Below are 14,483 nucleotides of genomic sequence, written 5' to 3' on the forward strand. Positions count from 1 at the left end.
GGGCATTGGCACGTCCCCTCTCCCCCATTCTCTTTATAGAGGCGAAACCGATGAGGATGTGGGGGAAGAAGATTGTTTGTATTTTATTGTTTGTTTTGTTTTTTGTTTTTTGTCTGTTTGCTTATTGTTGTTTATATGGTAGTTTAATGTCGGGTGGTGGGGGGCACAGAAAGGAAGATGCGGGGATAGGATTAAAAAATTTATATTTTAAATGGGAGTTATAAAAATAATGTCATGGAATGTGAAGGGTACAGGAATCAGATTAAAGAAGAAGATTGGAGCTTAAGATTAAAAGGATTTACCAGACATTTTATTTTTACAAGAAACCCATCAGAAATCTGAAGATTCAAATAGAATGTATATAAAAGGTATGCAAATATATGAAAAGCATTTGGAACTTCAAAAGCTAGAGGAGTTGCAACACTGATATCAGATAGGGTGTACTTTGAAAACATAAGGTAATTTTGGATGAAGATGGAAGATATGTAATAATTGTTGGAAATCTTAATGAGGAAAAAGTGACACTTGTTAATTTATATTTACCGAATGAAAACAAAGAGAATTTCTTGAAAAATAACAAAATTTTGGAGAATGAAAGTGTAGGGAAAGTAATTGTGGCTGGGGATTTTAATTTAATCAGAGATAAAATAGACAGTACTAATCCCACCCGCTGTGGAGGAGCAAATAAAATGGGGATTTTAAATATGTGGATGCTTCGAAATGGCGTGGTTGATGTGTGGAGAGAGGTTAAAGGAATTGAGAGAGTATACACTTTTTTCTCTAAGATATACAATACATATTCTAGAATTGATTATATTTTTCTTTCTAAAGATTTGTTGAACAATGTGGATAAGGTAGATGTGGATTTTTAAAGATTCTGATCATGCAGAAGTTATGGTGGACTTAGATTTTAATTTTGAGAAAAAGAAGCTATTGGAGATATGACGAGAAATTGTATAAAAATGAAAAGGATAAAAAATGGATACTTAAAAAATTGGAGGAAAGTTGGAGATTAAATGATAACGGGGAGGTTAAATTTGAAATTGTTTGGGATGCGATGAAAGCGGTGTTTAGAGGGGAGAGTATCAAATTATCAAGTAGGAAATATAAAAATTATAAAATTAAAATGGAAAGAGATAAAAATCAGATTAAAGAATTGGAAAATCAATTTTTGCTTACTAAAGAAAAAAAAATTCTTCAGGAGCTTAATATGTTAAGAAATAAAATGATAGAAGAAGATACAGAGTTAGTAAAAGAAATTTGAGATTTTAAATAGGAATTTTTGAATTTAGTAATAGAAATTCTAAATTATTGGCAAAGATGGCGAAAGATAAAAGAGAGAAGAGAGAAATTGGAGTTTTGATAGATGATAGAGGTATAAGATGTTATAAAAAATTAGAGAAATGTGAAGTGGTTAGAAACTTTTTTCAGAATCTATATTCAAAGAAACCAATTAATCGGGGAAAATTGCTTTATGATATATCTGAGATTTGTATCTATTTTCTGAAATGTTGAAGAAAATTATGCAACTTATTTGATATAAATTTGTTTTTGTAGAATATACATTTATATTTTAAAAGGAGGTTCTTATAATATAAATTTCATCTTACACTATAAAAATTTCCCAGTGGTGTATAGCTATTAAGCTATTAAGAAACTTGCCAGATGATGTAATAGGGAAAGTAGCTGTACAGTATTTCTCAACAGGAAGCAATTTAAGATCAACCTGAAAAGAAGATTATTACAGGAAAAAAGCAGCTTCCTACAATATTATATTTTTGGGGTTCTATGATAATCCTGGAATTTTAAAATTTTAAAAATAATTTATGGGTGAAAAAATTTAAGCTTCTGGTAACAGTAAAATACCATCAGAACATGGCTTAACTCTGCTTATCATTAACTTATCAATTGTGAAAAAGTATTCTCTTCTGTTCAAATGTAAGAAATTAAAAGTCTGTAGGGTAAAACATAACTGTATTGTCATCATCAATCATATGTCATTTAGGTGAGATGCTCGGTATAGAAATTTGATTAAATAAATAAAAATGACTCTAGCATCATATGTCAAGGACCAGAACATAGATTTGGAATTATTGGTTCAAATGGTTTTATTTATTCCACTGTGTTTATCTGGTCACAGTATTATGATCTATATGATAATTTGTGCGTATTGATGTTCTGCAGTAAATAGTACTTAGCTTATTTAATGTTTATTATTGCTATCTAGAATCATGTATGTAGAACTTAAATCATGATTAATATTTGTATAAGCTCAAGTTTGATCCATGCATTTTTAAAAGTTGATTATTTTTAAATTGTTAGATGGTTAGATCTGTTTCTGGTGTCTTCCAAAATGTGCTAGTCTGATAGGAGAACAATTTCAATATATGCCATTTCCAAGGCTTATTGAGGCTAACTGCAGTAACATACAGTCACTCAGAGTCACCTCGTAGGGAATGTCTGCAACATAAAAAGTACATAAATAAAAATAAATTATATTTATTTGTTATGTTACTATCCAACACATTCCAATTACCGTATATACTCGAGTATAAGCCGAGTTTTTCAGCACGTTTTTTGTGCTGAAAAACGTCCCCTCGGCTTATACTGAGTCTTCGGAGAAGGGCGGGATATAAATTCAAATTAAAAAAAAAAGCCCTAGTGGAGGAAATATCAAGTTCCATAAAATCAATGGTGCCTATTTAAATCACTTAATATTTGCAGATAATGTTTTTTCTCTTCTCACAAGACCCAGAAGAGCTACAGACACATATAAGAGCTGCATGAAGCAGGAGAACCATTTGGCTTTAAAATAAACCTGAAAAAAGAAACTGGTTATGTTTAATAAATTCATTAAAGAAAGAAAAAAATTATAACTGAAGAACTAGATGTAGATCACTGCATATACCTTGGCCAATGGAAGGTGATACAATATCACCTATCGTTTTCTCAGCCTGCATTGAAGAAGTATTTCATAAACTAGACTGAGCAAAAGATGGAATAAAAATCAATGAATAATGCCAAAGCTTTAGGAAATTACTATGATATGGTCAAAATGCCGAAAGCTAGAGGTCACAGTTTACATAAGATACTAGCAAAACTATACTAAAGATGCCTCAGAGAAGAAAAAATATCTGATGCATGGAAAAATGCTGAAGGGGTTCTTATACAAGAAAGGGGCCTAAGATAAGTTAAAGAACTATTGCCCCATAACCCTTACTTCAGTCATCTACAAGGTTTTCAACAAGATAATACAAAAAGAATATTGAGAACATTAAATGATGCACAGCCAAAGGAGCAGGCAGAGTTCAGAAGTGGCTACAGCATAATGGATCACATCCAGGTTGTTCAGCAAGTCATTGAAAGGCACAATGAGTATACTATGCCTCTGTGCATGGCTTTCATTGACTACGAAAAGGCATTTGACTAAGTCTTCCAGCAAGGGATAATTAATGCATTGCTCAACTATGGCATAGACATTGGTGAAAAAAAAATGGTGAAAATTTATCTTCAAAGTGGTGATACAATAAGGAAAATTGAATGGTGTGTTAGATGCGGTTGGCAGACATTTGGCAAGCTAAGCATAATTTTCAATAACAACCTATCCTATGCCTGAAGAAAAAAGTTTTTGATCAGTGTGTGCTACCTGCTGTAACATATGCCGGTGAAACATGGACGCTAAACTCACAATCGATGCAAAAGCTATGAGTGGTGCAAAGAGCCATAGAAAGATACATGCTCAGCATTACAAGACAAGATAGAAAGACCTGCACATGGATTACAAAATAAGCAAAAGTATATGATATCATCAAGAGAGTAAAAAAATTGAGATGGAAATGGGCTGGTCACATAGCAAGAAGAACTGATCACAGGTGGACCAAGGATGGATCCCATTTGATGAAAAGCATCCACAAAAGAGACCTAAAACAAGATGGATCAATGACATCAGTAACTATTGCAGGCCCAATGGGCAAAAGAAAACTCAGTATATGTTGGAAACATGCAGAAGAAGCCTTCATCCTGCAGTGGATAGAGAATGGCTAAAATGATGATAGGAATTTCTAATCTGAAGTTATTCTTGTAAGAGTTATTAAGAGCTACTAATAAGAGATATCAACAACCTCAGATATGCAGATGATATCACTCTAATGGCAGAAAGCGAAGAGGAACTAAAGAGTCTCTTGATGCGGTGAAGGAGGAGAGTGCAAAAGTTGGCTTGAAACTCAACATGAAGAAAACTAAAATCATGGCATCCGGCCCTCTCAATTCCTGGCAGATAGATGGTGAAGAAATGGAGGTAGTGACAGATTTTATTTTCCTCGGCTCCAAGATCACCGCAGATGGGGACTGCAGCCAAGAAATTAAAAGATGCTTGCTCCTGGGGAGGAAAGCTATGGCAAATCTAGACAGCATACTAAAAAGCAGAGACATCACCCTGCCAACCAAAGTGCGTATAGTCAAGGCTATGGTTTTCCCAGTTGCAATGTATGGCTGTGAAGGTTGGACCATAAGAAAGGCTGAGGGCCAAAGAATTGAGGCCTTTGAACTCTGGTGCTGGAGAAGACTCCTGCGAGTCCCTTGGACTGCAAGGCGAACAAACAAGTCAGTTCTAGAGGAGATCAATCCTGACTGCTCTTTAGAAGGTCAGATCTTGAAGATGAAATTGAAATACTTTGGCCACCTAATGAGAAGGAAGGACTCACTGGAGAAGAGCCTAATGCTGGGAAAGATTGAGGGCAAAAGAAAACTCAGTATATGTTGGAAACATGCAGAAGAAGCCTTCATCCTGCAGTGGATAGAGAATGGCTAAAATGATGATAGGAATTTCTAATCTGAAGTTATTCTTGTAAGAGTTATTAAGAGCTACTAATAAGAGATATCAACAACCTCAGATATGCAGATGATATCACTCTAATGGCAGAAAGCGAAGAGGAACTAAAGAGTCTCTTGATGCGGTGAAGGAGGAGAGTGCAAAAGTTGGCTTGAAACTCAACATGAAGAAAACTAAAATCATGGCATCCGGCCCTCTCAATTCCTGGCAGATAGATGGTGAAGAAATGGAGGTAGTGACAGATTTTATTTTCCTCGGCTCCAAGATCACCGCAGATGGGGACTGCAGCCAAGAAATTAAAAGATGCTTGCTCCTGGGGAGGAAAGCTATGGCAAATCTAGACAGCATACTAAAAAGCAGAGACATCACCCTGCCAACCAAAGTGCGTATAGTCAAGGCTATGGTTTTCCCAGTTGCAATGTATGGCTGTGAAGGTTGGACCATAAGAAAGGCTGAGGGCCAAAGAATTGAGGCCTTTGAACTCTGGTGCTGGAGAAGACTCCTGCGAGTCCCTTGGACTGCAAGGCGAACAAACAATGCAGCAACTCAGAGCAAGCGGCGATTGGCCAAGCTCAACCAGTAGAAAAAGGTTCTCCCGTGTCGTCATTGTTGCTAGGCAGATGTTCAGGCGCAGCGGGAGAGAGAGAGAAAGGGAGGGAGAGGGGGAAAACCCTCCCTCCCTCAGCCGAGAAGGACTGCACCGCCAGGGCTTCCCCGCGCCAATGCATAGCCTGGCGGGAGTTACTGCAGCTCACCCGGCTCCCGCCCCAACTGGTGGTGTTGGGGCAGCAGCTGCCGCTTTCTAGCAAAAAGGTCGCTCGCCCAAAACTCCTCGCCTTCTCCTGGGAAGGGCTGGATGGCTAGCCAGGAAGGGTTGAATAAGCAAGCCAACCTCCCTCCCTCCCTCCCTCCCTCCTCTCCCCCGCAAGCGAAAGAGCGTTTTCCCGTTGGAAGAGAGAGAGAGAGAGAGAAAGGAGGGGCCGTTCCTCCCCTTCTTTCATTCTTTCTTCTCCCTCCGTGCTTCAGAAGCTGGGCGTGTGTGTGCGCGCCCTAGTCCCCTTCTGTTCCGTGGCGCTGGAAGAGAGAGAGAGAGAAAGGAGGGGCCGTTCCTCCCCTTCTTTCATTCTTTCTTCTCCCTCCGTGCTTCACCGTGCTGGGCGACCTGGAGCAGCTGCTCTTCAGCCAGATGCTCGGTGAGTCAGCCGTCCCTTCCTTCCGTGGGGTCTGCCTTGCTGGTGAAGGTTATTGGGGCTTTTGAGCAAGGGAGGAGAGGGGAAAGAGAGAAAGGAGGGGCCGTTCCTCCCCTTCTTTCATTCTTTCTTCTCCCTCCGTGCTTCACCGTGCTGGGCGACCTGGAGCAGCTGCTCTTCAGCCAGATGCTCGGTGAGTCATTGCACTCCCTCCCTCCCTCCCTCTCTCTCTCTCTCTCTCACACACACACACACACACACAGACTTCTAAAGTCGATTGGCACAATGCTAAGCAAACACAGCAGTGGGTCAAGGGTGAAGGGCTAGGAACCTGGCAGGTGAAAGGTTGAGCGACATGAAAGGCAAAGACCACAATTGTTTTAAGAAAGAAGCTTTAGCAGGGACGGGGGGGATGGGAGGGTGTTTTAAGTTTTGGCAAACAGCCAGGCCAACTGTATTGGAGAAGGTCACACAACTGGCCTTAACATTTTAGCTGCTGTCTTTTTCCTCACACTTGGGTTTAATGATATTAGAGACCCTTATTGCCCTGCCAAAAAAAAAAAGAAAGAGCCACCCCAACGTCTATGAAAATTAACCTTCTCTGCCAAGAGACACTGTGCAGGGTATTTTCACTATTGGTGTGCATACAGGCTTAGATTTGTGCTGGGTTCTTAGTGCTTAGAGCACTGACCTTCAGAGGCACCCTGGTCCCTTGGAAGCTAAAGGAGGACTCATTTTCATGCTTGCAGTTGTATTGTCAATTTCTGTGAGACAATGTTGTTGAAGTAACTCACTCACTCATTCATTCATTCATTCATTCATTCCTTGTGTGTCCAATCACACTTAGCCAATAAAAATTCTATTCTATTCTATTCTATTCATTCATTCATTCATTTTATTTTGTCAAATACATATTAAATAATTATATAAATATAAGCATGAATTGAATACATAAAAGGAATACAACTAAAGGGAACATTAGGACAGGGACGGTAGGCACGCTGGTGCTCTTATGCACGCCTTACAGACCTCTTAGGAATGGGGTGAGGTCAATACTAGATAGTCTTTGGTTAAGGCTTTGGGGATTTTGGGAAGAGACCAGAGTCAGGTAGCACATTCCAGGCATTAACAACTCTGTTACTGAAGTCACATTTTCTGCAATCTAGATTGGAGAGGTTCACTTTTAAGTTTGAATCTATTGTGTTCTCGTGTATTGTTGTGGTTGAAGCTGAAGTAGTCATTGATAGGAAGTACATTGTAGCAGATAATTTTATGAGCTATGCTCAGGTCATACCAAAGGTGGCGTAGTTCTAAATTTTCTAAAGCTGGGAATCCTCCTTCCCCCTTTTGCACTTTTATTGTTTTTCGTTCAAATAAATATTCATGTTATTTTACTTGGCTCTATCTTTATTTTTTACATTGACCAGTAGCTGCCTCATTTCCCACCCTCGGCTTATACTCGAGTCAATAGTTTTTCCCAGTTTTTGTGGTAAAATTAGGTGCCTCGGCTTATATTCGGATCGGCTTATACTCGAGTATATACGGTAAGTATGTTCAGCTTCTTTAAAAATATTGTTGTTGCTATTGTTACAATTATTATTGTTTGAGTGGTTTGCATAGTATATTATATGGTGTTGCCAAGAAAATGGTATAGGGCAGGGGTGTCAAACTTGATTTCATTGAGGGCTTTTTCAGGGTTGTGTTTGACCTTGGGAGTGGGTGTAGCCAGCTTGATGTCACTCATGTCAGAGGCGACTGTGCTGGCCTGAGCTGTCTGCCAGCGAAAACAGCATGTGGCCTTCCTAAGGTCCATTTTTGCTGGCAGAGCAATGTAGGAGGCCATCGTAGTCAAAAATGGAGCCTGGGAGGGCCTCAGGGGGGCATTTTTTCTAACAGAGGTACCGCGTGCCGGTCCTTCGCTGTTTCAGAGGTAGCCCCGCAGGCCAGATCTAAGCAGCCTGCAGGCTAGATCTGGTCTGTGGGCCTTAAGTGTAACAACCATGGTATAGGGTCTCCTACTTGAGCAATGGGTTGGACTAGAAGATCTTGAAGGTTCCTTCAAACTTTGTTATTCTATGTTTTATTATCTGTTAGGAATGTAAAAGCCATTCAAATAAAAGACAATTTAAAATAAAATTGCAAAGGTGAGAAATTTTAAATTTCCAGTGTTCTATTATTTTGAGATATGGTTTATGGATGAGTAATCATGTCATGAATTAGTCTCATATTTGACTGATTAGTCCCTAAATCAGTTATAATAGGAATTATTACCAATTCAGAAAAGTTCATTTTTCTGATGCTGTTCATGTGCTCATTTGTACAATTTTTTTTCAACCAAAGCTCTAATTTCTTATTAAAACTCAGTTAGGACTTCACTCAAGAACATGTTGAAATTATCAGTATGTAATTATTCTGTGTGCTTTCCTACTGTTTTTGTTTTCATGCATTGTCAAAACCTACTGTTAATTTGCACTAAAACTTTGTATATGTTTGATAATAAGCACCATTGAGTACAGGGAAAATGCAGAGGTGCACACTATCCTATGATGCTTTGTATGTCTACATCTAACTAACTATGGTGCAGCCCTCCATTTCTTAAAGAAAAAAACTTGAAATAGTCTGTAGGATATTAACAGCATAATCCCTTGCTTACTGCATAATGTTTATCCACCATTTGCTTGCTGCTTATGTCTGTGATTCCTTTTCTCTTCTCAGATTACACACTGACTGTAGAGGCTGTAAAGCTGAAACCATTCTTCATGGCAGGGCATACATTTGAAATGACCTGCAAGGTGTCATCCCAGAACATCAAGACTCCTCGTTATTCAGTCCTCATTACAGCAATGAAGTCTCTTAGTGATCGGACAAGAACGAACGGCACTACTCGTATCATTTCTCTCAATCAAGATTCAGTAGTTAGGCGGGAAGACTGGACAGACCAGGACCGGGTGGATGGTGTAGTCTTGGAAAAGATCCAAGAAAATGAGTTCCGCTATAGGATGTACCAGACTCAGATTTCTGATGCCGGTCTATATCGCTGTGAGGTGACTGCATGGTCACCAGGGGGTGGAGGCAGATGGCGGAAGGCAGTTGATGGTTTCTCCAATCCTATCCAGATAGACTTCCAGACCTCAGGTCAGTACGAATCCCAGTCTGGTGAACAGTTTGGAAAATACACCTGTATCTTTGTTTATAAAATTATTACCAGAATTTCTCCAGGTTTTTGTTTTAGTACTACTAATGGTAAAATGGACAACTCTAGAAGAACTCTTAACTCAGAACTTTGCTAATAGTTTTTCCCCTGAACCTTGTCATATGTTACTTGCATTCTGGAGCAATCTACAAAAAATGTAAGACATGAATATACCCAGTTTGACGTGATATTGTTATTTCCTCTTCCATCAGAATTGCCTAATGGGAATGACACTCCCTGCTCTTTCATACTATCTACAGTGTTCTTGCAACTGTAGCTATCAGCATCTACTCCTACCCAATTACTGAAAAGGTTATTCAGAATGAAATAAATATACACATAGCTTTGATTTTACGGCACTTACCATTTAACTTTGCTAACTTCATGTTCAATTAAACTCCAAGAAATTAATTTAAATCTGGAAAAGATCCATAGATTTTATGATGAGTACTGTTTAGAGACACTAAGCATTAATTATCATTCTCCGCTGTACCACTTCCCATTCTAGACCGCAAATCACTCTTGTATGAAGAGCTGATAATGGTGATACTTTTAATAATTGCATTTTACCTATGGAAATAAAAAGATCACATGCAAACACAGGTTATACTTTATATTAAGTATTGGAAAATCAGCATATTAGTATTAAAAAGTATTAAATATGTGTGGGAGAAAGTATATTGTGAGATATTTAAGGAAGGAAAAATGTCAATTTCCCATGCAGTAGTAAAATAACAAGCAATTTCTTAATTGCAGCAGAATTGAGCAAGTATTGGAAGTTCAGAGCCATAAAATTTCAGCTGTGAAAATAAGACTACAAAATTTTTTTCCTTACTTTAATACTTCCAGCTTTTGACATTCTCCTTTGTTTAATGAAGCAGCTTTCCTGCCTGCTGTTTTACCTTCTCTCAGATGTGTGGGTCACTGTAGGCCTGGAGGCAAGTAAAAGCTATCTATTGTATCTTACAACAACATGGTATTTAGACCTTAGTAGCAATAAACATGGAGAGCATAAAGAAAATAAATAAATCAAGAACTGGCAGTCAACTGCAGATCCTTATGGTTTGGAAATGCTTCTTTAACTTAGGGTCTTCCTTCAATAAACACAATTTGCTGTATTTATAATAAATTGTAAAGTAGCTCTAGCATATTTCCTATTCTTGGCTTAGAATATTGTTTCACAAAACTGAATTGGTTTTCCTTTTCCTGTATATTTATGTTTTGTTTTAGTATCATTTAAAACTATACTAGATTAATGAAGCTGTAATTTTTATTATGAAATGCTGCCAATTCGGACAATAGCCTTCAATTTAGGAATGAAGTAAATGTAGGAATATTTAAAAGAAGTAATATTTCAAATAAATAATTTTCATAGTTTTAGAATAAGTTTTGTGTTTTATATTGATTTTTATTTGAAGTTGGAAGGACTTGTTGGTATCGGAAAAACATTAATTTGGTTTCCTTCCAAAGTTGCTTCAAGATATCAGTTTTCCTGAATGTTTTATGTTTCAAGAAGAGTTTTCATCTTTACAAATGTATAGTCAAAATGAACTGTCTGTGGTTCCTTTTTTTCCTTCTCTTTGTAACTTACTCATCGTATTACTCAGTGAAGATTAATTAGATGCAATTAGGTCAGACCAGAATCTTCATGATTTTACTCTCTATTTTTTACACTATTGTTCAAGTTTTACAAAATTATATCATCTACAATTTTCAATGTGTTTATAGTAATGATATTATCTTCAAACTACAGGTAGTTTTTGATATATGGCCAGTCATTTAACAACCATTTGAAGTTACGACTGCGCCAACAAGGATGCTTTATGGCCCATAAAGCACTTCTGGTCGTCATAAAATGTCATGCTAAGCACCCTGTAGTCACATGACCCCATTTCAGGTTTGACAACCAGCTTGCATGTATTACCAGTTGCAGGTTCTGCAGTCATGTAACAGCAATTTGTGATGTTTTTGTCAGCTTCCATTACAAAAAAATGCCCATTTGGGAAATGGATTGGCTTAATGACTACATTTCACTTAACAATCACATGATTCAGACTTATGACCACATGAGTCACTTAATAACTGCTGTAACAAATTATCAAAAAAAAATAAAAATCAGCTCCAGTCCCCTCAACTTAGGGCTGCACTGACTTACAACTGAAATTCCATTCCAGTTGGTGGTGTAAGTCAGAAACTTCCTGTATTCTAGTCCCAAGATTCTTAATAACATGTTTAATATACAACTTAAATAACATGGAGATAATATGTAGATTTGTCTCATTCCTTTCTTTATTTTAAAGTTCTATTTCAAATTCAGTTCTTACAATTTATTTATCTATTTATTTATTCATCACATTTTTACATCACCCATCTTCCTAAGTGACTCTGGGCAGCTTTCAGTTAAAAAAATTATAAAACCATTAATAAAAAAAGAATAATTTCTTGATCATTCTAAAGATTACTCTGAAGAATAATCAGACGTTCTACAATATCTGTTAGATGCAATATATTCCCATTGTCTACCATAATCTTTGCTTTGATCAATAAACAAAAAACAAATTTCCTTAAAACTAATATTATATGAAAATATATAAATTTATATTCTTCTACCCTTTCTGAACCATAGCAGTTAATTCTCCATGTGTGATTCTACTCCTCTTTGACATATTTTAAGTTTTTGTTTGCATGAGATATTAGTGTAATGGTTCATTATAGTGCATTTGCCTTCTTTGATATATATATATAAATGTGTGTGTGTGTGTGTGTGTGTGTGTGTGTGTGTGTGTGTGTGTGAGAGAGAGAGAGAGAGAGAGAGAGAACATTTTTTAAAATATATACTATCTTGTTCCATATTAACATGAAAGTATTGGCACTTTAACTGACTCTTCTCTTGCAGCTTTAAATTGTTCAACTTTTCATTTGTATCTGTGGCTTTTCTATTTATCAGTTGGTCTATGATTGTTACATTTCAATTTCTAATTAAGTTGGTTCCTGAATATATTCTCTATCTATAGATGTTTCTATCATTCTGTAATCCGAATTGTAAAAGATTTCAAATACAATATTTCCATCTTCCATAAACTTCATTTGCCTCTACTAGTTTCACAGTTATTTCTGAAGAGTTCTACCTTTGCTGTGAGGTTTCTTACGATTTCTATGATCTTTTAAAAATATCCCTCATTTTCAATTTCTTTTTGTTTTTAAGAATTCATTGATATCTTAACTGCAATATCTTGTCCTTTCTTGCTTGACATTTAAAGTCTGTTCAATTGTGCATCCTTGTTGCTGCTTAAGGCTTTTCATGCTTTGCTTTGTCTTGGCTATCATTATAATACCCTGTTAGGAAAGTCATTTGGATCAGTTGGAAATGTTAGGTTTTTACAATGTATTTTATCTTTTCCAGTAGCTTTTCAGATTTTCTTTTATGAATCTTAATATACTGAATCTGTTACTTGCATTATATTTAAGTATATGTTCTACAAGTCAAAACTTACTGGCATTAAAGAACCATCTTCCAAAAATTTGTTTAGCCTATCTCCTGCATTTATGTGGTCTAGGATTACCAGATATCTGAACAGGCAAAGGAGAACACAGACAATTGGGCATGAGGACAAGTGGAAAGAAAAGCATACACTCTAATTGTTTAACTGCCCTGACATCTGCAATAAAAGTAACAACAAAAAAGTACTAATGTCCACATGTATATGAAATTATTTTTTCCTTCCTTCAAGAAGATCGATTCTCAATTACAGGAATGTGTTAGAGCCAGTTATAAACCTAAAGCCTTCAGTGAATAACTGATTAAGCTCTTATCAGTTTCAGATGGTAGTGCAAGTCCATCAGAGAGTACTAATCAACCAATTAAGGTCACAGTGCTGAATTTGTTAACTTGAGGTCAGTATTACTTATGGCATTGCAGAAAAAAGCCCCTCGGGTAGCTTTCTGGATATTCAAAAAGTGGGACAATAATTGATTTTAAGGCTTTGTCTTCCAGAGGACATGAAGGATGATATATTTGGTAATTCTAATCTGGTCCAAATATTTCTTTTGCATTCCAATGTCCTGTGCCCCATTCCTAATATTTCTAGTAACTGCATTTGGCGTATCTAACTGATACCTTAAATGTTATGTTCACTATTTCCTTTTTACAATATGCATCTATAGTAGGTACATACACTTTTATAACATTAATATTTCTGGATGTCCCATAATTCTAATAGATATGACTGCTTGTTCAGTTAGAAGACATATTAGCTTTTTGAGTATCATTGCCTTTCTATTTTTTTCATATAGTCTCATGACCTGAAGTGGGCTTATTCTTGATATAATGCATTAATCCAGACAGAATGGAGTTGTTGGTCAAAAGACATTGACTCAGTGACCAAGGTACAGTTTGTTCTATATTTAAGTTGTACTGAGAGAATATGTGTGATGTCTTGGAATGGTCCTTAATCAGGAAGAAAGAAGCACATTTGTACAATTATTGCTAGAATATTAACTTGGCATTCCTGTCAGATTAGGCAACCATAGTGATCCATTATTCTGATTTTATTGTTACTGGGTCTTTTCTGGTATGTGGAAGAAAACGTCTTAGCTAGGCTGTTAATTGATGCATATTGCTAGGATTATATGATGCCTTTGCCAAGGGGTTTTTGTCGGTAATAACACCCTAAGGCAGGGATGTCCAAACTTGGCCCCTTGAAGGGTGGTGGACTTCAAGTCCCAGAATTCCCCAGCCAGCAACTTGCTCATATTTATAGCTCATGCTGGCTGGGGAATTTTGGGAATTGAAGTCCATTACTCTTCAAGGGTAAATAATAAGTTGCATAAGCTTACACATACATGAGTAGATGGGCAAGAAATAAATATACCAGTTCCTCTTAAAAATATATTTGTATATGTAAAATAAAATACTAAAGGCCTCATTTTTTAAAAAAATATTTGAAATAAACTTAAAAGAATCTAAATTACAACCTGAGCTTGTTTAGTTTTACATAACCTCTGAGTTTTATTTTTAAAAAAATATTTGAAATAAACTTAAAAGAATCTAAATTACAACCTGAGCTTGTTTAGTTTTACATAACCTCTTACATAAGTAGAGTTTAAAGTTTTACATAACCTCTGAGTTTTATTTTTTTTAAAAAAGACACTTATCATTTTCCACTCTGCATTTATTTTGGATCAACTTTTATTCTGCTTTGCTGTTGCCTTCTGCATGCAGAGAAAGGAGTAAGTCTGAAGTTTAGCGCTTAAGATCAGAATCAACTGT

General features: G+C 36.6%; 1 protein-coding gene across 2 annotated transcripts in view; it reads left to right on the forward strand.

Annotated features, from left to right (window-relative positions):
- Window positions 1-14,483, forward strand: part of PTGFRN (prostaglandin F2 receptor inhibitor) — a 134,544-nt gene that overhangs the window by 79,550 nt on the left and 40,511 nt on the right. Inside the window, exon 6 of one of the 2 annotated variants that reach the window (XM_058185854.1) lies at window positions 8,737-9,156. The exons of the other annotated variant lie outside the window; for it this stretch is intronic. Within the exon in view, the coding sequence (XP_058041837.1) occupies window positions 8,737-9,156 (420 nt within the window). The remainder of the gene's footprint in view (window positions 1-8,736; window positions 9,157-14,483) is intronic. 2 annotated transcript variants of the gene reach the window in all.

Source organism: Ahaetulla prasina, chromosome 5, assembly GCF_028640845.1.
Source record: "Ahaetulla prasina isolate Xishuangbanna chromosome 5, ASM2864084v1, whole genome shotgun sequence".
Taxonomy (NCBI): domain Eukaryota; kingdom Metazoa; phylum Chordata; class Lepidosauria; order Squamata; family Colubridae; genus Ahaetulla; species Ahaetulla prasina.